The sequence below is a fragment of the Mesoplodon densirostris genome, chromosome 17, assembly GCF_025265405.1.
Source record: "Mesoplodon densirostris isolate mMesDen1 chromosome 17, mMesDen1 primary haplotype, whole genome shotgun sequence".
Classification (NCBI taxonomy): Eukaryota; Metazoa; Chordata; class Mammalia; order Artiodactyla; family Ziphiidae; genus Mesoplodon; species Mesoplodon densirostris.
Window position 1 is genome coordinate 15,390,041 of NC_082677.1, and position 27,734 is coordinate 15,417,774.

General features: G+C 39.6%; 1 protein-coding gene across 1 annotated transcript in view; it reads right to left on the reverse strand.

Annotated features, from left to right (window-relative positions):
* LOC132477391 (phosphatidylinositol 3,4,5-trisphosphate 3-phosphatase TPTE2-like) overlaps positions 1-27,734 on the reverse strand; it is a 57,408-nt gene that overhangs the window by 22,819 nt on the left and 6,855 nt on the right. The window contains exons 5-14 of the mRNA XM_060079758.1: positions 27,507-27,606; positions 27,301-27,364; positions 26,480-26,544; positions 20,214-20,274; positions 19,361-19,442; positions 19,168-19,256; positions 12,024-12,085; positions 10,262-10,342; positions 6,808-6,913; positions 920-1,011 (exon numbers count right to left, since the gene is read on the reverse strand). Of these exons, the coding sequence (XP_059935741.1) occupies positions 920-1,011; positions 6,808-6,913; positions 10,262-10,342; positions 12,024-12,085; positions 19,168-19,256; positions 19,361-19,442; positions 20,214-20,274; positions 26,480-26,544; positions 27,301-27,364; positions 27,507-27,606 (802 nt within the window). The remainder of the gene's footprint in view (positions 1-919; positions 1,012-6,807; positions 6,914-10,261; positions 10,343-12,023; positions 12,086-19,167; positions 19,257-19,360; positions 19,443-20,213; positions 20,275-26,479; positions 26,545-27,300; positions 27,365-27,506; positions 27,607-27,734) is intronic.

The following is a 27,734-nucleotide window of genomic DNA, read 5'->3' on the forward strand; positions in this document are numbered from 1 at the left end:
GAGAAAGAATCTTAAAAGTTTATATTTCTGGGCTTTCCTGGTGGCGCAGTGGTTGAGAGTCCGCCTGCCGATGCAGGGGACACGGGTTCGTGCCCCGGTCCGGGAAGATCCCACGTGCCGCGGAGCGGCTGGGCCCGTGAGCCATGGCCGCTGAGCCTGCACGTCCGGAGCCTGTGCTCCGCAACGGGAGAGGCCACAACAGTGAGAGGCCCGCGTACCGCAAAAGAAATAAAAAATAAAAGTTTATATTTCTTACACCCATGAAGGAAGCTTTCCTGTTGCTCCAGGAGAGGTTTGTAGTCTTAACCTTTTCTTCAGCCTTTAAGAAAACTGACTATTTAGTCCCAAAGAGATTCCTCCGCGATCCATACACCCCTGCGCTGCTTCTCACTGTGCAGTCCCATAGGATAGCTGAGTTAGAATCACTTGAGACATTGCCAAGTGTAGAGATTCCTGGGCCCCTTTCCACATTTCCTGAATCACACTTTGGGGGTATAACTTAGGAATCTGCATCTTTACCAGTCTCTAGGTGATTTTCATGCACATTAGAATTTCAGAATCAGTGCCATATAATAAAAATGACCAAGAAGAAGAGAATATGGCTAAAAGTGACAGATCCATGAATTTAAAACTCTGACAGATTCCTGGGAACAGGCTTGGCATTTGTGGAAAAGTGAAAGGCAAAGCACCACTCTGAACTGAAAATATATTCTGGAAAACTATTTCCCCTGAACACTATTTTGAACAATAAATTTAACTCTTGACTCAAATCCAAACCCAGGGACACCAAGTTGGATGGTAACCAGAAAGCAACACAGCCTCTCCCTGTGGTGAGGGATGGTTTGGGGAGGGCCACATGCTGATTTGACACTGAGATTTAAAACAAACACTAGAATTTTCAGTTTCCATGCTCTCTTACCCTACAGTTTTTGGAAGCAGAACAGAAGAAGACAGGCTTTCCTTGCATTATTATTTGTACTTTTAGATCATTTCCATTGCCTTCTCCAACACCTGAGTGAAATTAAAAAGTTAGGCTGGTTAGAGCAAAGATCAAAATGTCTCACCAATTAACAATATGGATTAAAAAGAGAAAAAATTATCCCAGCTAACAGTGTGTCAATATTGAATCATTTGGGCTCTTGCATGGATTTTGTCTTTGAAAGACAAGGCTTCAAGTTCAGTTCTGTCCCCTAAAGCAGAATTTATAAGGCTGGAGAAAAGAAAAAAAAAAAAAGACATTGTTCAGCTTCTAAGATTTAGAATTCCATCACTTCACCTTCATAGGAAAAAAAAATTAGGGAAGGGGATGTGCAACCTTTCTTGTTGATGTGTTGCTTTCTTCAGACTTCTAATTGTGATGTTTCTCAATAATAAATAGTCTAAATTCCTCTTGCGCTAGTTTAAATCCAGTTTATGGAAAATATAGGATAGCTGTATCCCAATGTTCCTGCTATGTTCAGCATATATTTACAGACAGATGGTTTCTTCCCCTTTCTTTTTTCAATTTAATTGACCCACTTACTTCAGCATTTCATGAAAGGGCTGGTTTCTCAAGCCTGCAAATAATTTTTCCGGCTTTCCCTTCCACCCTGCATATTTCACTTAAATATGCACAGAACTAGAGGTACAGAACTAAAACAAATATTCTCATAAAGTCATGTATCCATCACTCTTAACTGTTACATTCAGTGTGTTCCGTGCTCAGTTAACCTTGTTCTCACCGACACAACGTGTCCTGAGGAATCAGGCTTTCTCTGCCTCAGTTCCCTCTGTCCCACCCACCTGCAGCACTTCGACGGATGTCAACCAGAAGTCAGTGAAAACGTAGAGCTAGACGAAGTCAGACACTTCTCACGTGACAGGAAAAGGGCATCGCTTTATGAGCTTAAACTAATTCCCACACAATTTAAAACTTTTTAAATAATTTAAGTATATTTGCACGATTTACAAATAAAAGGTATAAAAGGCATGAAGTGAAAAGTCTCCATTTTCCCTGTCTCCCACCTGTTTAGTTCTCCAGCCCCAAACAGATAACCCCTATTACTAGTTGCTAGTTTTTTATGCATATATAATCAAATATGAATATATATTCTACCAGGTTTTATATATGTATATACACACGAACAAATATATTCTCCTTTTGTTTTATAGAAATTGTTGCATGCCATAGCACTGTCCTGTACATGCATTTTTTAACACGTCAAACATTTTAACTTATTACTAAGGAACAAGTCAAATGCTACAGCTGTTTCAAAGTACTGCACATTTATGGGCAGATAAGGAATGATGAAATGAATTTACAAATAAATACAAAACAGGTCAATAATCAGTTGCATTACGCTAGACACAACTAACTAATTTGCATTTTTATGCACAAAAATTATTTGCATTATTATCAGTTTTCTACCACTTAGAGTTGTAAAATAGCTTAAAGACCATGAGAGGTGAAGGTAACCCTGGAGGTAGGCCTAGAGAAGACACTGCCCATTTCAAAATCTATCACACTTTTTCCTGACAGTCTGCTGTGATCATCATCTCAAAGGAAGATTATTCTTTAGGGGTTTTTTGTTGTTGCTGTTCTTTCATTTGAAACATACTCCTTTGTCTTCTCATTTTGTTTACCTTTCTCTGTCTCTATGAAATTAAGTGAATCAGTTACCTATCCCAGTCTTGAAGGCGTGCCCTTGTGCAGGACTATGTAGTCTGCGTATGCTCAGTGGCTTTGGTGGGAGAAGTGAGCACAGGTCCCATCTGCCCCTGGGGTGCGGTGGCAGCCACCACCTTGGTGGGAAGCGGGGCTGGAGAGGGAGGGGCTAGAGCCGGAGCCAGGTGCGACCCTGTGTGTGACACACGGCCGTCTCCACCTTGGTTTGGGATGCAGCAGGGGCTCAAGGGTTTGGGGCTGCACTTCTGTGCTGGTTTTACATTTTCCCCACTGAGCACCCTTGGTTAGAGGCTGGGTCAGGGCCGGAGGGGTTGGTGCCTCACTGCTGAGCTGGTTTCTTTCCCGCTGGCGGTGTCAGTCCCTGGCCTGGAGTAGTTTCACTCCCAAATGTGGGCAGTGACCGAGCACTGGCCAAGGCTGCTTTCTCCCTGGTCAGGGTTTTCAGGCTGCTGCGTCTGCCAGGATGGGGGTATAAGCAACCACTCACCCTCTGAGTGAGGGCTCAGTGGTTTACAGCCTCCGCTGAGCCCCACTGGCTTTCAAAGCAGCTAAGGGGACTCATCCTCCTGGTGTCAGACCCCAGGGCTGGAGTGCCAAATGTGTGGCTCAAACCCCTTGCTCCCCAGGGAGGCTCCCCAAGCCCATGACACCCCCCTCCACGTCTGGGTCCCCCACCAAGGGTGCAGGTGTCGACCAGATCACTTCTCCTCCCTTCCTACCAGACTCCATGCGGATTTTTCTTTACAGATTTGGCCGTAGAAGGGCCTTTCTGCCAGCCTCCAGGTAGCTCCACAGGTAGTTGTATTTTTGATGTGTTCATGGGGGGAGGTAAGCTCAGCGTCCTCCTACTCCGCCACCTTGATCTCCCTCAAAGGGGATAATTCTTATTCCAAAAGAAGGCTGCTGTCATTGGCTTTGGCCTGCTTATTTACGTGGGTGCAGCAAGAATTTTGGTGTACCAGGCAGGCCTTCTTAAGTGGGCTCTGCCAACTGAGGCCCACACCGTAAGAACAGCTGCAAAGGGCACAACTTTCTGTCTGGAAGCCTTTATGAGGATCTCAAACTAGACTTTTAAAATCCTCTATTTTATGTTAGCCTGACATGAGGAAACCAAACCCATAAAATTCTCCACCAGTTTTCACCTACAGTACTTATAAATTTGTGTTAGTTCCTCTGTTCTCTAGATCTGCACTTTACAGTTTTAACTAAACAGTATCTCCACAGAGGTGAAGTAAAATTCAAAAATGAAGACAGAAGTCACAGTCTTCGGATATGATATCAGACTGGGACAATATATGAAATGCTAGAACTTACTAAAACCATTTTTAAGCTTAGAAGTTTGAGAAACTATTCCTATTTTCATTGTTCACGTTAGAGAAATGCATCAAAACTCCATCAGACTAAATGCCTTTTTGTCTGTTTGGAATAGTTTAATACTCACAGAGGTTTGTATAGATACTGTTATAGGGTTACCTCGGAGATACTGTGTGTTTGGTTCCAGACCACTGCAATACAGCGAATATCGCAACAAAGCGAGTCACACGAACTTTTTTGCTTTCCCAGTGCATACAAAAAGTTATGTTTACACTATACTGTAGTCTATTTAGTGTGCAATGGCATTATGTCTAAACAAATGTACATAACTTCATTAAAAAATACTTGATCGGGACTTCCCTGGTGGCGCAGTGGTTAAGAATCCGCCTGCCAATGCAGGGGACACGGGTTCGACCCTGGCCCAGGAAGATCCCACGTGCCGCAGAGCAACTAAGCCCACGAGCCGCAACTACTGAGCCCGTGCACCTAGAGCCCGTGCTCCGCAACAAGAGAAGCCACCGCAACGAGTAGCCCGTGCAGCGCGACGAAGAGTAGCAACTAGAGAAGGCCTGCGAGCAGCCACAAAGACCCAATGCAGCCAATAAATAAATACGTAAAATTCTAACACAAACCATTAAATACAAAAAACTTGATTGCCACATTGCTAAAACAAAACAAAACAAAACAAAACTGGTCACCATCATCTGACAACTCAGAATTGTCACAAACCTTTCATTTTTTTGAACAAGTGCAACGTCTGCGAAGCGCAATAAAGCAAAGAGCAATAAAACGAGGGATGCCTGGATTCCCACTGTTAACCAAGAGGACCCTGAGGGAGAGGATACACTCAGGTACAAAACAGGCTCTCACGCCACCAACTTGGTTGTAGAGCTGAGTTTCAATTACCTAGAGGAGGACGCTGCTCCACCAGCCACCTGGGTGGCCTCTCACACTGCACTTTCTGCAGGAAACGATGGGGAGCCAGGCACTGCTTTCCTTCCCACCCACCAGCTGCCGGACAAGCCTGGCTCTACCCTGGGGACGTCCGAAGGCAGATGGTGTTCTGAGCGAGGCTCCACTCCAACCCTGTCCCTCATACGTGACACACACACGTCACAGTCAGAACGGACCTCCTAGAGCACTCTGCAGCCCACAAAGCCTTCGCACAGTTGCTCCTTTATACACACAGGCAGCCTCCTGCTGGAACAGGCTGTGTTTCCAGGGTCTGCCTGCACGACGCTTGTTTGGAAATCTACACCAAAATTTCCCACAGAAACCACGCTGCTGGGCTGAAGTTTGTTTCCAGAAGCCAGAAACCCATGCAATCTGCTCGTGGTAACTCTCACAATTCCTCACCCCTGCCAAGAAGTGGCGGCGATGCCGGCATTTGGAGAAGAAGGGAGAAATATGTAAATAATTTGAAAAAAAGCATTTTCTATTTTAACTCACAATTGTACTTTTTATTGACTATGCAGTTTTTACATACATTCTAAAGGGTTCTCTTATTTCTGAATAATTGGACGAAATATTAAAAATTACGTGTCTAGATCTTATTTTGTGGGACTCCTCAAGAGGGCTAAAAGCAGTAGGCTGTCTGGGTGGACGCCAGCGCCCTCGCCCCGCAGCCAGGCCAGGAGAGGCCCGGCACTCAGCACCGCGCCTCGCGCTCCACAAGCTGGCTGTTGCTTTAGGCAATCAGAAGCATCACCTCCTGCTGCGCCTCTGGCACTGAGTGAGGCCCCATCCCCTCCACACTGAGGGGTCCCTGTTTCCACCTCCCTGAGGGTGAGCTGTACAGGGAAGCTAGGCGGGTGACAGAGAAATAAAGACATGGCCTTGAGGCCCATCCCTCTCCCTTCCTTTTCTTTCAAGTCCCAGAGGTGGACGATCTGACCAATATCTCTGCCTCTCGGGGCGACGGCAGGTCCCCTCTTTCTCCTTACACTCCCAAAGCCGGCATCGTCAGCTCTTTTGAAGTTGATAGGACTTTTACTCTAGGTAAGAACTGGTAACAGCTAGGGGGCTGAGAGAGCCCCCCCACAGAGGCCAGGTTTCTCCCAACCCTTTTTTGTGTTCCTGTAGGTTCAGGTAGGGAAGACCTAAGTGCTGTTCTCCTAGGAAGCTGTCCAACACTGTGGTCAGCTCTTCATCTGTGTACCTTCCTCTCCTCTGCTTACACGCAGGGGCTCCTGAAGGGCAAAGAAACACGAGCAGGGGGCCTGGCCCAAAGCGGTTCTCAGCAGTTATTTGCAAAAAGAATTTGTGGCAACAAAATTCATTTGCTGTTCGGGTATTTAAGACATCCTGATGGGGTTGCTGGGGGAGAGGGGGCTATGGGGGAAGAGGGCGGGGAAAGGGAGAGATCAGGAGATAAGAGAAAAAAAAAGGTTTCTGAGAGGAGCAGGAGAGAAAATGATACCGGGATGCATCTTCCAAGACAAACCCTGAACCAGAGATGGGCATGAGAAAGAAGTGGTCTCCGGGTCTCATGGGACCTTCCCTCCCTTTAATCTCGGAGGTTCTACTCTGAAAAGGACACCCTGGGCTGAGGCCAGAGCAGCAATGAGAACAGGAGAAAGGGAAGGGGAGATGGAGCCCCCCAGATTGGTGATGGGAAAGGAAAGGAGAGGACACCTAAGCAGTGGTAACGTGGCCACAGCAGCGCTGGGCTGATGGGCAATTCCAGGAGGAGGGGTTTATACCGGAGGCTACACAAAAAGACAGCTATGTATTGGGGTTGTCTTTGCACATAACCATGAGAAAACCCTCCCGAATAGCAAGAACATTGGCCCTCCTGCCAATTCTCCAATTATACATAAAGCACTTACCACGAATTGAATAAATAATGATTGTTTTCATCGTGAGTTTCTTCACTGGAGGAAGAGTCAACTTGTAGGTATTTTTCACCATTGCAAAATATCCAACAAATCTCTTCTGCAATACAAAAGAAGTCTCGATTTAAGTGAAGGTAAAAAGTCCTGATTTGTTTAAGGAAAATAATTGATGAAGGAAACATTGATTGGCTGCCATTATGTAACTAGGCATTTGTTGCCTCATGACTAAATATCTACCTTAGAAAACAAATACTGAATGAAGAGCAACAGGCAAGGAACAAGAAAGGAGCCAGGTGTGGCTTAGAGGCTGCTGGGACTGAGAGAGCAACTAAGCAGAACCAACAAAACAGCTAGAACAACATGACAGCAAGATGCCATTAACTGCAAATGTGGGAGAGGTCGGTCTGGGGTAGAAGCTTCATTGTGGCTGAGTTAAAGGAAGCTTTGTGCTTTGGGGAGCAGTAGCCTCCTCGGCATGAGAGAAGGGAAGACATAAGAGCTCAGGGGGAGAGCTCCATGGGCCAGCAGCACATTCACATCCTTCTCTAGTCCCAGCCAGTGAGCATCTCTCCGCTTCCCATTCCCTCAATTCCATGTTTGCAAGGAAGCCTGGGGATTCTCTTAGCCTAGTCCATCTCCCATGGCAAGCTGTTCACAAGGGCTCTCCTTTCTTCTAGAAGTTAAGAAGAGTTCTGGTACAGAATCAACCGGACTGAAAAGTTCATAGACTCTTCCCCACCCGTTGGGAAGTGTTAATAAAATTAACCACCATCCTCTGCATTGGAAAGGACCAGTCAAGCTCTTAACTCAGGGGTGCATGAAATGTATGTAGTGCATTGAATGGCCACGCTGCAGGGTCAGGAGGGGATGGTGTCTGAGAATTACTGCCGCACACGCAGGGAACTCTGTCCTGGGGCCTCGCCAACACAGCCCTCAAGCCTGAGGCCGGGCCCCTGCGTGGCTAGCCCAGTGAATCAGAAGAGACTCAGCTGCAGCCTAGGGTGTGCCAGTCCTGGAGTAAGTTAGAGACCCTGCACGTGACTGCAGAGGAAATGGGGAAGGGAAGATGTGCCTGAAGGAGCTACATCGAACGTCCCCTTGGCTCCTGCCACCAGATTCTTGACCTTCCACTAAAGGCTTGTAACCTGCCATGGCCCTGTAGCTGCTTTTGCTCTCACGCTTCTTTCCCCTACAGCCCCAAACAACAGGCGCACGTAGCAGAAGTTAATAAAACCAACATATACTTAGTAAGCACTCACTACAGACAAAGGAGATACTATATGAGGCACTTCGGGCTGCCAGGGTGGAAAGATGGGCAAGACGTGGGCGTGCAAAAAGGGTAGAGAAGACACAACTTCGAGTAGCTGGAAAATAGCGTAAAGCAACTTAGTCCCTAAAAGGAACACAAAGGGCTATAAGAACTCCTGAAAAAGCAGGAGACTACTTCAGGCTGGGAGGGCAAAGGGACTCCAGGACAAGGGGCCCTTGTGAGCACGTGGGTGTAAAGTATAAACAGGCTGGGAAACGGCAAACAATCCAAACGCCTTAGAGCGTGTGAATGCACATAGTGGGAGAAGCGGTTGGAAAAATCCTATCTAGATTGGGAGTGCCTGGTTAAAACATATTTGTTGCCATTGGCAGTCAGAAGCCATTACGGATTTTGAGTGTGAAATGGCATGATTCGAGCTGGGCTTCAATAAGTTGATGTATTACTTATAGGCTATGGCTATCGTTTTTACTTTCTTGTGTTGCTTGAGTTTGGCAGAAAAGTATGAATGGATAAGGCTGAGTTCTTTGATCCCAAATGAAATGTCTAGAGCCAGCAGTTACAGTGTTCTGCTAACTAAGCCAAGGGTATCAGCTTTCATCACTTCACTCAAAGAAAACTCTCCTTCATGGCCACATCCACATTTACTTAAGAATTCCCAACCATCTCTCACTTGGGTTTGAGGGGCCGTATACAAAAGGCAATCCAAATGAGAAGCTGTGCACAGGATGGGAAATAATGGGCTTTGGAGTCTGAAAGATCTGCATTTGAGTTCTTAGTTCAAACAGTTAGTTTCCCTGAACCTCGATTTCCCAGTCTATAACATGGGAATCATAATGGTGCCCACTCATTGCGTTATTCAGAATATTATATTAGATAATGAATGCAAAACCCTTAGCAGGATTCAACAAAGTCTAGAATGTTGTAAACTCTATAGGATAAATGGCCTGGTTTCTGCAATAAACAATTTACAAGGAAGAAAAAAAAAGAGAGGTGGGAAACCTATCAACTAAAAGAGACTTAAGGAGACATAGCAACCAAATGAAACGTGTGCCCTTGTTTGGATCCTGACTGAAACAAACTAAGTTTTAAAAAGATTTTAAGATAGTTATGGAAATTTAAACGAGGACTAGACATTTGATACTATTAAGGTATACTATTGTTAGATATGTCAATGGTTTTAAGGGGTTTTTTTTTTAGAGTCTTTATGTTAGATGTCATATTAAAATGCTTAGGGGATAAGATGATCTGATGTCTGGAATTTCCTTCAAAATAATCCAAGTTTAGTGTGAAAATAAAGCGTGTGTGTGTGTGTGTATGTGTGTGTAGAGTGGGGAGGGAATGAATGGTTGGCCACATGACGAAATGATTGCTGAAGCAGTGTGATGAATAGAAGGGGATTTATTGTATGACTGTCTTGACTTTTTATGAAAAAGTCCATGATAAAATGTTTTTAAAGGGAAAAAAAATAAGGTAATAACATATGAGTCACATGGGTTGTCTGAGTATTAAATGAGACAATATATGTAAAAGTACAATAGTGTCTAGTATAAAATAGGTTTTTGAAAAATGTTACTTTTCCCTTTCCTTTCTCTTTTGAAATGCAGCCCCCCTCCCACCGACTCTGTCTCTGCCTTTTTCTGTCACTGTCTGTCTCTCCCTTACACATGTGCACGCCCATGTGTGGGCGCGCACGCACGCACACACACACACACACACACACACAATGTTCTACAAGGGCTGAATTGCCCTAATAGGGGTTTGTGAAAGACTCAGTTCCTCTTTACATGGAAATAAAAGGCTAGTGACTTCAGATCATCTTCAGGGGTCTGAAACCTTAGGAATCGGACCTTCCTACCTCGGGAAGGGAATCAACTCCTGAACTCTGCAAACAATAACCAATTAAAATGGAAGGCAGGGTGCTCTGGGGAGAACTCAGTGCTTGCAAAGCCAAGCAACACCTGAGGCAGGGCTCCTGGCCTATGGAAGGGATCAAGGCCTGTCACGGGGCACCCAAGGGGAAGGTCACCCAAGGGGAAGACCACCCAAGGGGAAGATCACCCAAGGAGAAGATGACCTAAGGAATCACCCAAGGAAGAGAGTCTAAAATGAAACCAGGTAACAGATGTCAATCTTAACCTAATTACCCAGAGTGACCCCTGTTAAAGAAAGAACACTTACCTGAGAAGGATTTTCTACTCCCTGATATTTACTGCTGATGGATTTATCCGTTCGTCGTTCTCCAAAGTAATGAAGGCTGTCCTATAAAAAAGGGGACAGTCCAATCATGGGTCATCTGCACGTCCCTTTCCTGTATAAGGCATTCTGAAGTTTCTAAGGGCACATGGTTTCCTTAAGTCAGCGGTCTTTGGGCAGAGGCTATACCCGAAATAACAGAATTAACAAAGCCACATCAAGGCCTACTCTCATTCAAAGATGCATAAAGACGGGCAATTTTAGAGCTGGAAGACTTTGGAGATAATCTGGTCCTTCTTCCTATCTTTCTATTTTACAAATGGAGAAGATTAGGACCAAAGGAAAACCAAGTGACCTGCCATGGAGATGCATGCAGCCTGTCAGAGACAGCAAAGGCCTGAGCACTGGCCTCTGGCTCTGTCTAGGGCTGCAGACCAACCGCTTGCAAACTTTATATATTTACTGATTTTGGCCACGCCACACAACTTACGGGATCTTAGTTCCCTGACCAGGGACTCAACTCTCGGCAGTGAAAGCGTGCAGTCCTGACCACTGGACCTGAGAGAGGTCCCTCAAACTTTTTATTTTTAAAGCTACAATCCACATTCATAAACCTGGGAGATACACACACACACATACACACGCACTCTCTCTCTCTCGCACATACAGAACTGAAACAAGTTTCACAAACAATACTTACCTTTTGATATTTCCTAATCGATTCCATTTTATTTAAAAAATGCGAGTGACAACCCAATAAGTTGATTTCACAACTCACTGATAAACTGATCCATAGTGTGAAAAACACTGTCCTAGAGCATCCATTTTCCTAACCTGTGTGTCTCAAATTTGAAATAAAGAAGATGGTGGAATCAGGGTGCTGGGCCCAGATCAGAACCCCCAGCTTCTCTTCTCTGGGCTGCAGGCTGAGAGGGAAGCAGAGTGGCTGAAAGCGTGCCCTCTAAGAGGTGACTTTTCAGCGAGATCGTGGCAGAAAAAGAGTGGGAACCCTGCTTTAAGACATAGCAACAGCCCATCCTGTCTTCTCAGGAATTTCCAGAGGGCACAGGTCCCACAGATGTTGACTGTGCAAACATATAACACCCAGGGGAGACTTTGTTCCGAGTTGGAAAACGATGCCTTTTACCCACCTAGCACTTGCAAGGATGTTCAAGGTCCTTTAGAAAATTTCCCTAACCCATCTTTTTCTTATTCTCGTGAGAAAGGAGGAAGGCCTGGAGCTGGTGGGATTATGTCAGAGCAGTTCTGGGTCTGGGGGAGGCAAGTCAAGCTTCTGTATTGCTGAGGGTTTTTTTGCACTTTCACAACTTGACCTCACTCATTTCACATTAATCTGGAGTCTGCTGTGTCCTGTCTTTATTTAAAATATTCATATTGTATCCACGATGGATTTTTTGGCATTAACTTAGATTTTTTCAATGCTGCACTGGAATATTATTTAACTTGATTACTGAGATTTTTGGCATTCCCTTAAGTTTTGTGTCCAAGGTGAGCGTCTCACTGACCTCACCCTCCATCCCGTCCCAAAGAGGCCCTGAGGTCAGTTACTAACTAGTGCCAGTTAAACGAGAAAGTATCCAAACCAGGCTTTCTAATCATCACCTCTCCAATTACAACTCCATTAAGTACCATGACTCAGGAATCATGTTACCATCCCACCAATGAGGTTTCAGAGCTAACAGATTCAATCAGCCTAAGACAGCATTGGTAGGAGCATCTTTCATACCTCTGCGGTTGCAAATATTTCACTGGCAAGAAGGTAGGCACAGACCATAGTTCCAGTTCTTCCTAGAAAAGAAGTTAGTTCATGAACCATTGCTCATGGCAGGACTTGCTATAAAACTACGCTCACAAGTGTTTAGAGTTCATTTTGGATTGATTTTCTTCCACTCGGAAAGTGCTGGCTCAAAATATTTCAATTCAGAGATAGACAAAGCCCTTACACGGCTTGCTCTGAGCTTCTCCCTGGAGTTCTGTGCTAAGTGTGTGCATGGATGTGCCCGTGTCTGTTGTTCTGAGTCATGACCCCTGGAGACTGCAGTAACAGGCAGAGGCAACGAGCTCTGCTCCAGACTCTAAAGCTAAAGAGACACCTACCAGTTAAGAGTAATGACACACCCTGTTTTCCTACTAATGTAAATAAAAGAAACTAAAGAAGATCAAACATGGACAGAACCCAAAACACCACGGAGCATTTGCCATACCTATCATTCCTTCCATTTTAGGTAGAGTGTTTTGTGTGCTACAAGACATCTTAAAGTCGAAAGAACAGAATAATGAGCCCCCATATACCTGTTCCCCAGATTCGATAATTATCAGATTGATTGTTAGACCTGTTTCTTCCTTTTCTTCCCTCATCCTTCTTTCCCTCCCCCTCTCTACACGCACCCCAGCACCCCCACCAGCATGTTAAAGCAAATTCTTGATTTCATGTCATTTTATCCTCAAAGTCTCATGGTTTTTTTCCAATTTATATTTTTGTCCTGCCATACAAAATGTGAGTTAAAAAGTACATTGCCCTACGTTTGGTAGTGTATATATGTCCATGCCTCTCTTTCGCTTTGTCACAGCTTACCCTTCCCCCTCCCCATATCCTCAAGTCCATTCTCAAGTAGGTCTGTGTCTTTATTCCCGTTTTACCCCTAGGTTCTTCATGACATTTTTTTTTTCTTATATTCCATATATATGTGTTAGCATACGGTATTTGTCTTTCTCTTTCTGACTTACTTCACTCTGTATGACAGACTGCCTGGAGGGGAGGGATGGGGAGGGTGGGAGGGAGGGAGATGCATGAGGGAGGGGATGTGGGAACAGATGTATATGTATGACTGATTCACTTTGTTATAAAGCAGAAACTAATAAAAAAAAAAGGAAAAAAAAAAGTACATTGCATCTCTTCTTTCTACAATAATCTGTAGCTTTTGTCTTAGCCAGTATATGCTGAACTTTATTTTATGTAATTCCAAACTTATCCTTTTACCTTAAGATGCACTCTATTTTCTATTCTATCCTTTTAAAAAAATGAACCACTCAATTTATTTGGCAACCCATAGTTTGAAAAACAATATTCTAAGCCAAGTACTTCCAAAGAGGACTTTGTACCACCCTGTGCTCTGATAAGTAAAAGCTTCTTGCTAAAGGAGGCTACTGACCATGAACAATCTAGCTCTCTAGCTCTCTAGCATGGATGGTTAACATTTCAATTCTGGAGGACATCTCTGAGTCTTTACAGCCCTTATATATTCCCATTTGAAAAAAAAACTTGCAGATTCATGTCCCAGTGGCTATGGATAAGCACAACCACAGACAAAGTAGATGCCCTCTCATCCAGTCAAGTCAGGTATGCAAGGAATCATTAAAATGATTTACACCTGTCTTCAGTATTTTAACTTAAAACATAAACATATATTCATTCCCTAAACTTTTGCTATTGGACAAAGGTTTTAAGTTTTTAACTATGATGAAAGGAATCTACCAAAATACCTACCAGGTATATCATATTAATGATGAAATGATGATAACATTCCTCTTAAAGCCAGGAACTAAACAAAATGTCCACTATTCACTGCTTCTATTTACTACATGGCTTAGCCAGTATTGTAAGATGAGAAAAAGTGTATAGGGATAAAAACAGAAGAAACAAACTCATTATTTGCAGACTAGAAAAGTCCAAGTAAATCTATAGGCTAAGTCCTAAAACTAATGAACGAGTTCAGGAAGATACAAGGTCAACACTACGAAAAAAGCAAAAACTGATAGCTAAATAAGGGATGTCAGTTGAAACCTTTAGAGAAATTACTAAGGAATATAAAAAGAGTATATGACTTCCAAGCAAATGGCGGGGGTGGGAGGAAGGAATTATGCTGCAAAGAATTCAAGCAAACCAAAATAAAATATCAGTAAGGATATAGAAGATTTGAATAAACCAATTAACAAACAACCTAATGGGCACATAGAGAACACTGTTCAGGACAATGCATAATACACTTTATTTTCAAGTGCACAGAAAACATTTGATAAAATTGACCAAATTCTGGGCGATAAAGCAAGTCTAAATAAGTCTCAAAGAACTAAACAAATGCATATGTTCTCTGACCACAATGCAATACAACCAGAAATGAATAACTAGAAGATAATTACAAAATCCTCATGTCTGAAAATAAGACAGTATATTTCTATAGAACCCATGAGTCTAAGAAACAAACACAATGGAAATTAGAAAATATTCTGAACTAAATAATAATGAATATACATAAAAACTTGTGTGATGAAGCTAAATCTATTCTTAGAGGGAAATTTATAGCCTTAAACGCTCACTAGAAAAGAGAAAGGCTGAAAATCTGGGTTAAGCATGCATCTCAAGAAGTTAGGAAAAAGACAGCAAATTAAACCAAAGAAAGTGGAAGAAAGGAAACACTAAAGGAAATGATGAAATGAAAAACAAATAATAGGGAAGATCAGTAAGGCCAAAACACTTGGTACTTTGAAAGGACTAATAAAAGTAGTAAATTCCTGGTGAGACTAATCAAAAGAAAAAAGAGAGAGGGCACCAAAAACAGCAATGTGAGGAATGAAAAAGGGAACACCACTGTAGACATTAGAATAAGATATTTTAAGACAATTTGATGCCAAGACATTTGAAAATTTAGATAAAATGAACAAATGCTTGGGAAAATACCCAAAATGTGCAGAAGAAATAAAATTATAAATAATCCCATATCTAATAAAGAAATTGAGCCATACTTTAAAAACTTCCCCACAGAGAAACTAAGGCCAATTCCCCCACTGAGGCCAATGTTGCTTTACTACTGAATACTACTGAAAAAAAATGTCAACTTATACAAACTCATCCAGAGACTTAAAAAAAAAGAGTAAGTACAACTTAATTTTGGTTTATGAAGCCAAAATTTGAAAACTATAGCCACTCTTACTCATGACATAGATCCAAAAACCCTTAAGAAAATATTAGCAAACAGAATCCAGCAATTTACTAAAAAAATAAGAGAGCACAACAAAATTGTGTTTGTTCCAGGAATTCAAGGTTAGTTTACTACTTTATAATCAATGTCATCAACCAGATTAATAGAATGAAGGTAAGAAATCATATTATTTTAAAGACACAGAAAAAGCTTCCAAGAAAATTCAACATTCATTCATTATAAAAACTCCTAGCAAGTTAAAGGAATGTCTTAATCTGATAGAGACTATCTAACACTGACACACAGCCTAAAGTAATTGATGAGATGCTGAAAGCTTTTCCTTTGAGAGCAGGAGAACAAGGATTCCTGCGATCATCCCATATAATTCAACACTGTACCAAAGGTTCTAGCCAGTGCTAGGGAAAAAAAGGATTGAAAAGGAAGAACTTAGCTCATTATTTCATAGGATATCATCATGTGCCATAAAATCCAAAAGAATTAACAGGCAAGTTAATAGAATTAATGAAAGAATTTAGTTGCTTGCTGATTGCAAGGTTAGTAAAATCAACTGCATTTAGAACATCAAAAAAAAAAACATCTAGGACATAAAAATTTCCAAGGGATATAATTTATAATAGTTAAAATATCAAAATATCAAATATCTAGGAATAAATCTAACCACACATATACAAGCTTTCTATGCAGAAAATGAAAAGGCATTATAAAGAGAGACTGAAGAAGACTTAACTACGTGAGTGGATATTTCCATTCATGGATTGGAAAACTCAGTATTGTAAAGATTTCAATTCCCCTCTATCTACAGCTTCAATGAAATTCCAAAGTTCCATCAGGGCTGTGGGGTGTGTGTGTGGTGTGTGTGATGTGTGTGATGTGTGTGTGATGTGTGTGATGTGTGTGTGTGTGTGTGGTGTGTGTGTGTGTGTGTGTGTGTGTGTGTGTAACTTGACTAGCTGATTCCAAAATGTATACGGAAATGTAGATGGCCTAAAAAACACAAACAACTGTGAAGAACAAGATGAGTGGACTCCCTTTAAGGGAAATCAGGACTTATTAGAAAGCGAAGACAAGTAAGAGAGTTGTGCTGCTAGCACACAGATGGATGAAAAAGCAATGAACAGATTAGAAAGTTCAGAAGCAGACCCATGTCCTGCAGAACGGCAAGGAAATGAAATCAGTGTGCTGAAACAATGAGACAGCCATATGGAAAATGATAAAACTTGACCCCTTCCTCACACCACACACATAAATCAATTCCAAACGAAATAAAACTTATATAAGATAATATAGGATTATGTCTTTTTAAACTCAGGGAAAGATTTCTTAATTAGGACACAGAACACTAACCTTAAGAAGAGAAAGAACAATGTACACTGACTATGTTAGAAAAGAAGTGCTGTTAACCAAAAGATACTCAGAGAGAAATGGCAAATCACAGAGCAGAAAAGGTATCTTGGAATACTGTATAATACATATAACAAACCACAGAGTTGAAATGGAGAATATATAATGAATTCCTACAAGTCAATTGGAAAAAAACAAACAATCCAGGAGAAAAATAGACAAGGAAATTAAACAGATACTTCACAGAAAAGAATATCCAAGGATATCATAATAAACCTATGAAAACGTTCTCAATCTTATTAGTAACCATAGAAATGCAAATGAGAGCCATAATGAGATACAACTACACACCCACCCAAGAGCTAAAAATAAAATGACTGAGAAATCCAAGCGTTGCTTAAGGATGTGGAATACTTGGGACTTTCATGCAATGCCAGTGGAGTGTAAATTGTCAACTGTTTTGGAAAACAGATGACATCATTTATGAAAGTTTGAGATTCATTATCCTAAGACAAAACAATTTTAGTCCAAGGTCTACACTCAACAGAAATGTGGGCACATGTGCAACAAGAAAAATGTATTTCATAGCAGCATTATAATACTAAAAATTGGAACCAATCCAAATGTAATAGAAAAAAGCTTCCTTTTGCAGTAGCAATGTGTCTTGGGATGAATTTAACAAAAGATATACAAGACCATCCTGAAGAGAAGTATAAAATATTATTGAAAGATCAGATGATTCAAATAAATAGAAAACTCTTCATGTACAGCTCAATATTGCAAAGTTCTCAATGCTTCTGAATTAATCTATAGATTCAATGCAGTTCCAATAAAAATCCCAAATATATTTTCACGTAGAACTTGATCAAATAATTCTAAAATTAAATATACAAAGAGTCAAGAGATTTCTGTCTTTATCAAGATATATTATAAAGCTATAAAAATTACAACAGTGTGGTATAGAAAATTCACAGACAGTCCCAAATGCATATGGAAACTTGGTATATGACTGAGAAGGGACTACAAGTTGATGGGGACTACATGAGCATGTGATAGATGGTTTTAGGACAATTGTCTATCCATATAGAAAAAAAATCTCCCTCCCCAAATTCCAATTAAAGACCTAAATGTAAAAAGCAAAACTTTACTATTTTATAAGGAGAATATCTTCACCACCTCAGTGTATGGGTGGATTTCTTAAACATGACCAAAATGCACGAACCACGCACACACAGAACATTGATAAACTTCACTACATTAAAAATTAAAACCTTCTATATGACAAAATAAATCATAATCAAATTTAAAAGACAACACAGTGGAAGAAGATATTTGCAATATAAACTGCTAACAAAAAATTAGCATCCAGATTATTTAAAGAAATCCTATAAAATCAATAACAAAATATTTGGGCTATCATGATATCACTGGTAATGTGCAGACATCAACCAACAAAAAGAAGCAAAACCAAGATGAATGAAAACTTGAAAAAAGGAGCAGCTCTGGTACAGACCAACTGAACACTAGCCTTCCAAACAATCCTAAAGGAAAAGCAATGAAACACACATGAACACAGAATAATGGAAGTCTGCTCTCAGAAAAAAAAAATGAAATTTGAAATGAAGGTCCTCCTTTAAGCAGGGAATTAACCTGATTAAAAGAAAACTAAAGCCAACTCTTAGATTATAATATTTTGGTTGAGCCATATTAAATGGCCTTTTTTTAAAGTAAAAGATGGTCCAAAGAAAGGCAGTTCCACGTGGTTTAACCTCTGTATTCTTCATTTAGGCACAATATTGTAAATGGCCATACATACAGAATATTTTGACCTGTGGAACTAAAGATGGAACTTGCCTACTAACTCATGAGCTTGAAACGACTTTTCAAATAAGACTCAAACTTTATTCTACTCAATTACAGAAGGCAGTTTTAAAGTGTGTTTTCCTGGAATTTAATATAAAAAACTGTTTCACAGCCCAACAAAACCATCATTCCTTATTTGTCAAACATTGTGAAATATGCCTAGATGATTATTAAAAGCCTAAATCTGAATGAGAGAAAACCTGACTCAAGCTAAATTGGTTGAATTGACAACTGGCTTTCCCACCACCCCCATTTTCCCCCCACCAAAATCAACTTCTATGTATCATTACACTATAAAAACTGCAGTCTAATTTTGGGTCTTGGAAATGGCATTGCTGTTGACACTCTTAACTTTAAAAGGTCCTCACAAAGTTTAAGAACAACCTTAAATAAAATGAAAAGTGCTCTGATGGTTTCGAAAGTTAAACAGTGTTTGTATTGTGGCAAATCAAAAATGAAGAAACCCAAAGAGTCAATAAACAAGGGAAAACACACTTAACCTTCCTCAGTTCTTCTATCCCTACTTTCTTCTCTTCTTTACTCTTTCTTCCTTTCCTCCCCCCTTCCTCCCTCTTTCCTTCCCTTCCTTTAGTCTTGACACTAATATTAAAAAACGTTCACAATGATTAATACCGGTTAATAGCAGAACGTATCTTGTGGGTGTACTTTAATATATTTTTCAAATTTCTTTAGAAAAAGAGAAAGAAAAAGAAAAACGTTTTTTACCTTTGCCCCCCTTACAATGAATCACTGTGATGTTTTCCTCATCTTGAGCCATCCACTCTTTTACGTCCTTGGAGAACGCCACCATCTCACTGATTCAAAGTGAAAGATTTTTAGTTGAATGAAAAGACTTCCCAAAAAATCAAGCCCTGTGTATTTAGCCCTCTTCTGACAGCCAGCTTGGCATCAAACTTACCTCAGAGAGGGGACATTGTGATCGTCAATCATGTATCGACAGACCCTATCATGGAAGTACTTAGCATCGTAAGCTCTTTCACCTGAAATAAATGATGCACGGGTCATATCTCGAACCTTAATAAACACAGTAAATGGTCAAGGTGTAAATAAGTTATACTTTTCTATTAGAAATTCCTCCTCTACCTTTAAAAGGAGCTTTCTATCTGGCTCCTGCTGCTCTAAAAGAAACGTAAGGGTCTCAAAAATAAAAGTAGAGTAGTGTTTTGTCCATCTTGAGTAACACAAGCCCAAATTATTTGGGTTTAATAGGCCTTACTTGTACTGTTCTAGCAGGCTACTCACTGCATTATCAGAAGGTTACACAGAGCAGAAGCCAACGCGGCCAGCCAAAATACTTGCCTCCTGAAAATGTCCACTTAATATACAGGAAGAGGGTCAGCTGGGCTATAATTTGTTTGCTAAAGGGTTTGAGGGGTTTTTCCCATGCAGGACCCTGGTCTCCTCACACCTCATTCCTAGTGGGTTACAGTGTGCATTTGTTGAATTGCCTTCAAAACACAAGCTGGCAGGAAAAAAACACATATTTTCCAAAACCTACTACCACTAGACCTGACTCTCCTAAAATGGCTCTGCCCCCAGTCTCCTGCCTACCTCACAGGGCACTGTGTGCTGTTGCACTTTCTTTTCCTACCAAACAGAGCCAGCACAAGATGGAGACTTTGTAAAACTCACTTCCCACCACCACCAGATACCTATGATTAAATGAAATGTAAAAACTAAATCAACTTCTTACATGCAGTGAGTGACCTGTTTTCTATCTAGAGTAGCAAAATATCGAGTCATGTACATACTGCAGAGATTGTAGACGCGGTAGTGGTTTTGATGCTTGGTATCCAGGAACCGTACAACTTCCTAAAAAAGATGGACACATACCTTACATATTCCACACGGCACCAACTTAAGCCTTTTCCTAGGACTAACTTAAAATGAGTATCACCCTTTTATTCACTGGTCCGTCACTTAGCACCTTTCAGGGGAGACTCAGGGAATAAAAAGGTACATACATTCCAAGTCATATCTAACCCACTGATGGTTTGCAAATAGCCCACAAAAGTTGGGATGACTACTCTGATTAGCCTCTACTCTAAATACACATTGTTTAAAGCTACCAGAGAAGGAAGTTAGGTGGTTAACAAGCTTTAAGAAAATTGTAATTTGTTCTAAAATTTGTATGGAACCACAAAAGATCCTGAATAGCCAATCTTCAGAAAGAAGAACAAAGCTGCAGTTATCATGCTCCCTGATTTTAAACTATACTATTGGTACAAAGCTGAAGTCATCAGAACAGTAGGGTACTGGCACAAAAACAAACACATAGATCAATGGAACAGAATTGAGGGCCTGGGGAAAAACCCACACATATATGGATAATTAATTTATGATAAAGGAGCAAAGAACATACAGAAAAGATCGTCTCTTTGATATATGGTGTTGGGAAAACTGGACAGCCACATGCAAAAGAATGAAACTATACCACTATGTCCCTCCATACACAAAAATTAACTCAAAAAGGATTAAAGACTTGAATGTAAGATGTGAGAACATAAAATTCCTAGAAGAAAACATAGCTGGTAATTTCACTGACGTTGCTCTTAGTGATGTTTTTGTGGATCTGACTCCAAAGGCAAGGGAAACAAAAGCCAGTGTAAACAAATGGGACTACATCAAACTAAAAAGCTTCTGCACGGTGATAAACACCATGATCAAAACAAAAAGGCAACCTAGTGAATGGGTGAAAATATTTGCAATTTATATATCCAATAAGGGGTTAATATCCAAAATATATGAACTATACAACCTCAAAACAAAAAAACAACCCAATTAAAAAATGGGTAGAGGACCTGAATAGACAAATTTCCAAAGAAGATATACAGAGGGCCAATGGGCACAACAAAAAATCTTCAGCATCACTAATCATTAGGGAAAAATGCACATCGAAACCACAATAAGATATCACTTCATGCTTATTAGAAAGGCTATTATCAAAAGGGTAAGAAATAACAAATGTTGGAGAGGATGTGGAGAAAAGGGAACCCTCAAACACTGTTGGTGGGACTGTAAATTGGAGCAGCCACTATGGAAAACAGCATGGAGATGACCCCCAAAATTAAGACTAGAAATACCATATGATCCCAGCTATTCCACTTCTGGGTATTTAGCCAAAGAACACAAAAAAACACTATAATTCCAAAAGATATACGCACCCCTATATTCAATGCAGCATTATTAACAACAGCCAAGATATGGAAACAACCCAAATGTCCACTGATGAATGAATAAAGATGTGATAAATACACGTGCATGCGCGCGCACACACACACACACACACACACACACAAATGAATACTATTCAACCATGAAAGAATGAAGTCCTGTCATTTGCAACAACATGGATGGACCTTGAAAGTATTATGCTAAGTGAAATTGTCAGGCAGAGAAAGACAAACACCATACAATTTCACTCATATGTGAAATCTAAAAAAATAAAACAAATGAACAAACAAAAGCGAACAAAACCAAACCTAGATACAGAGAACAGATTACTGGTTACCAGAGGGGAAGGGGTTTGGGGTGTGGCTGAAATAGGTAGAGGGTCAACTGTATGGTGACAGCTAGACTTGTGCTGGTGATCACTTTGTAGTGTATACAGATGTTGAATTTTAATGCTGTACTCCTGCAACTTACACAATAAAAAAGAGAGAGAGAGAATGGGGTGGGGAGGGAGAGAGGGAGGAAGGGAGAGAACAAGGAAGGAAGGAAAGAAGGGAGGGAGGAAGGAAGGAATGGTTTTTGCCTCAGAGCACAGTGAGCAAAGAGTCTTTACAAACTTACAGCATGATGAGGACAAAAATCACAGTGACTCTGACATCTGGATCAGGAGCTCCTCAGTGAGCCATATAGAAAATAAACATCCAAATGAATATGGTCTGGGAGCTGAGGGACATGGTGTTAAAAAAACTCAAGTTTGACAAAGAAGGTGAAGTCAGAGATGACCAAACAACTTCTAGTCACACTTCTTCAGTTATGACGGAAGAAACAGAAGAACCAGCTTCATCGAAGAAGAAAGACAAAGAGAAGAGGATGAAGAGGAAGAGTGTCTTGAACGACAGAAATGGGGCTTCCCTGGTGGCGCAGTGGTTGAGAGTCCGCTTGCCGATGCAGGGGACGCGGGTTCGTGCCCCGGTCTGGGAAGATTCCACATGCCGCAGAGCGGCTGGGCCCGTGAGCCACGGCCGCTGAGCCTGCGCGTCCGGAGCCTGTGCTCCGCAACGGGAGAGGCCACAACACTGAGAGGCCCACGTACCGCAAAAAAAAAAAAAAAAACAAAAAACAGAAATGATTCCAGAAAAAAAAAATTCAAGAGAAAGAATCTGATGATGCCTTAACTATAAATGAAGAGAATTCTATGGAAAAGAATCAAATAGAGGAATCTCATCTGTCTCAGGATGAGACACATTTACATTCTGAAGACAGTGAAAACAGAGGCCCTGCAAGTAGGATTCCGACTGCCATGAAACAGAAGAACTAGGAGGCTCCAATTCCAGTAGAACTGGAGAGATTCGCTCAGAATCTTCCACAGAAAATGACTATAAAGCCACAGAAGTCACTGATGAACCGATGGAACAAGACTACTTAGAAATACTTACATGCGGTATTTCACACTCAGTTCTAGTTTTACACTGTATGAAATTTCTGTGTAATCAAATGGACCTTTAGTTTTGCACGAGAAGAAGGTTGTAAAATAAAGTACTTCATGGGATAAACCCTGAAAGAGTTGTTCTTGTAGGAGCTGTGAATATCAGCTCCTCTGGGTCCTGCTTACTAAACACTTTTTTGGGGGGACGGGGGAGGATCTGGTTAAATCAGTGGCTTGTGTATAGATTTTTTTTTAATTTAGAATTAAAGTTTTCAAACTGGAAGGTAATAATTACAATTCTTTTTTTTTTTTTTTTTGGAGAGTATCATGCTTAGATTATACATATGTGAAAAGGCTTCTAGTCTTTTTCTAACAGCTCTGGCAGTGTTCATATTTTGGTCATAGTTTCAACATTTACCATATGAATTAAAGGGTTTCATGGTAGTTGTATTATTTATATTTATAAATATAAATTCCATATATGTTCATCTTTTACAGAAACAAGAAAAATTAAAAATTTGCCCCCTTAGAATAATATATGTATATTTACATGTAACATATTTTATAGTTATATATGTTATATGATATAACATATGTAACATAATACATATCATATAATATAAAATAAAGTAATATAACATATATAACATTATATACAAATAATATATATAACAGATTTATATACTGTATAAATGATATATAAATTGTAATTTACATGTCATTCATACAAAATATAAATTATATAATATATAAATTATGAATTTATATAAGTTACATATCTATATACTTAAGTATTATATATTTATGATGTTAATATATTCATAATATATGCATACTTATATATTATTGTTATATAATTATATGATATGTAATATATAGTTATATACCTTATACATTATATAATTATATATAACATATTATATATAAATATAATATAGTATTATAAAGGGGAAAATGGTATATTTTCCTGTTTCTATGAGATGAGTTTATATTATAGATTTATAAATGGAATAATATATTTACATGTTATATAAGACATATACATAGAATTTATAATTTATACATGTAATTATATATTATTCTGTATAATATATATTATATATAAGTATACATGTATTATTCTAAGGGGGAAATGTTATGTTTTTCTGTTTCTATAAGAGATAAGATATATATGTAATATATATTTATAAATAGAATAATATATAGTTATACTATATAAAATTTATATGCAGTTATATATAACATGATATATATTACACTTACTATATACTAATTTTATATATTACACATTATATATTAATATATATTTAATATATACTATAATATACATTTTATTTAAATATACACTATTTTAAGAGGGAAATGTATTATATATTATATAATTACATGTACAACTATACATTATCTTACATATGCTCTATAGTATATATAATGTATATTACATATAATTATATACACATTATTCTGAGAGGGGCAATATTCTATTTTTCTGTTTCTGTAAGATATGCATTGGATACTTTTTCTATTGGTAATGATCGAGTCCACATCTTTCAAGGCCGTTTCTTTCTCCTCTAAGTAATTAAAAATCTGGTCCTTATGAAACCATGGAAATTTTAAGTCTGTTGAAATATCAGGTTAAACACATTCTGAGAGATCTGTTCAAACTCAAATTCTTTTGTATACTTTTGTGGTGCTTGAGAAAAAGACTTCACTATTGGTGAGAAAATGTGCTTTATCTTGGAAATTGTGTTCAAACATTAGCTTACTATTTTGTAGGATTGAATATGCTTAGGAAGCTGATGTGAGGCCATCTCAGAAGAACTGGGCAGATTCACAGAACTTCTGCGTGCTTTTCTGAACATTTGTGAATACTACACATTTCTTTCTAACATATTCTAGAGTGTGCAAATGTCAATGGTATGAAACACAATTATACTGGAAAAATAAATTAATGATGAACTTGAGCTAAATGACTAAGGTCATGTTCACAGATTAAAGTCATGCAAGCTGTACAACTTCCTGTCAAAATTACTGGCTGCCAAATTTATACTTGTTTCTTCAGATGTACCTTTTGTTATTTAGAATTTTTAATTTTCTGTAAAGTAGACTTTTTAAAGTGTAATGTGTTTGCTGCCTTTGGGAAGCAATGTATAATTGTGTAATTTCTGTAAGTAAACTGAATGCTTGAGCTTTCAATCAGTATTCTAGAAGCAATAAATATTATTTAGAAAGAACTACTGTACACCCAACAATATTAGATAAATCCCACAGAATTCATTTTAAGCATAAAAAGCTGGTTACAGAAGATGTAGTCTATGATTCCATTGATGTGAAATTCAAGAAAAAGTAGAACTAATCTGTTGTGACACAAGTGAGAAGAGTAATTACCTCCAGTGTGTTGGGGTATTGACTGAAAAAGAGCAAGAAATGTTCTATATTTTGATAGGGGTGTTGGCTGTATATCCACCTATATATAATTTTATCAAGATATACATGAGATTCGCACAATTTACAGTAATTTTTATGCCTCAAAGTATAATTATATATACACATACTTATATATAGACATACACACATATACATAATTAGTTTTACTGAGATAGAACAAATACTGTAAATTGCACTAATGTATACACACCCGCACACATATGCAAACTTCTTAAACAATGACTTTTAACTGGCATTTCATAGTAAGCATCACCTGATGTTTGAACTTTATTTAATCTACAGAACCTAAAGCAGTATGTAGCCACTGTAATTTAGGATCTCAATCTAAGAATACACATTTTAGTTCAAGAATTCTCAATCTTCTTCCCTATGACAGACCATGAAAAACAGCCACAATTCACCACAATTCCTGCCTTCCAGAGACGGCATCTGTTGTCCGCTTGAATCTGAACTGGGTTTGTAGTTTGCTTGTCCAATAGAATAAGGTAGAAGCCACATTATACTAGTTGAGAGCCAGGGCCTCGGCATTCTTTCGCTTGATGCTAGTGAGGTCCTTGCCACTGCCTTATGTGAACAAGCCTGAGCTAGCCTGTTACAGAATGAGACATCACTTGGAGCCATCCAGCAAGGCCATTTTAGACTAGCCAACCCTCAGATGCCCAGTTGCCGCCCATACATGCAGGAGTTAGCTCTGCTGAAATTAGTTAAGCGTGTCCCTGATCAGTTAAGCCCAACTCAAATTCACAAACCACATTATCACGAGCAAAGTACATGTTTGCTGTTATAAGTCATTTAAGTTTGCGGGTGATTCATCACACAGCGAAAGCTAATTGATAGCAATCCATGGTAATGTTTTACCTGAAAGAGTAAATTTTTAGGAGAACACTGTCATCTCTGGGCCAACATTATCTTACAATTCCACAGTCTAGGTTTACCGAGAAATGTGAGCATTTGTTAGATAAAAACTCTTACCTTAATGGGATTCCTATAGAAAGACTGCTTTCCAGAAGATGGGAATGACATGGCAATAATACGCTCTGGAAGTCAAAACAGTCACTATTAACAAATGTTATACATGGGAAACAATATATGAGAACTCGACTTACATATAATCAGACTGTTTCCATAGAAGAGAACTTTCAGGATTGAGAATGACAGGAAAAAAGCTAACTAACCCTCAGGATAATCAACTTTAATATCCAATACTGGATATTAAAGTATCCACTATTTGGACCATTACATTCAGTGTTCCCAAGTCTCAGCTGGTTCCAGCCTTATGCAACAGATTTGCGTTGACTTTAGTCTGGAGGGCCCCCTGTGGTGGAAATTTCTTTCTTATTTAAACACCAAAGAAAAATGAGCAATGTTGGGAACTTCTAGGATGCTTTCCAGTGTTCCCCTGACTCAGAAACCCGAGACCTACAAAGCAATGACTTCATCTCTAGCGTTCTAGGGAGAGAACAGGTCTGTCTGAAATCCTTGGGACCGAGGATAACTACTAGAACTCAATAGATTCTAAACCAAACAAATGGAGTCAGCTGAAAATCCATTTAACTTCCTATACTATAAGCAAGTAGCCCTGAATTGAGATGAAAATTAAGATTTTTCCATTGGCAGGGTTAAACTCCAAATATGTCACACTATCAGAGTGGCATATGTCTTCATGGATAAAAAATGCTTTGAAAGAACATGCCTCAGACAGGGAAAGAACAAAATTAGCATATAATTACCTACTCACACACAAGAAAAATGTGATGTTAATATAGGCAAATCAAGAGAGAAACTTCACAAACCAGTAACGTAAGTGAGGTCTAAGTCAAATCCATCCTTCTTGTATCGCCGTTTGTTTTCTGAAACCTGAGGGTTTAAAACAATCATTCATTTGTAAAACATAAATCAACATAAAAAAAGAACAATATATAGATATCTACAACCCTTGCCAGTATTTCCTGAAGCACAAACATTTTTTCTGAATCATAAACATATTTTGCCCACTTACCCTCCTCCTGGTCAGCATTGCAAGATGTCTGTTTTGCTGAGCCAGATGAAGAGATCTTGTCTGAGTGAAAAGTCGTAGAGGTAGTAAAACAATTCTCAATCTAACAATAAAAGATTCATTTTTGCTTTAGAAACAGAGGATCTTGTCAGTATGGACTAAGTTTAGAGCAGTGGCTCTTAACCAGGGGCAAAATTTGGCACACGACCCCCTGGCCCAAGCCTCCCACCC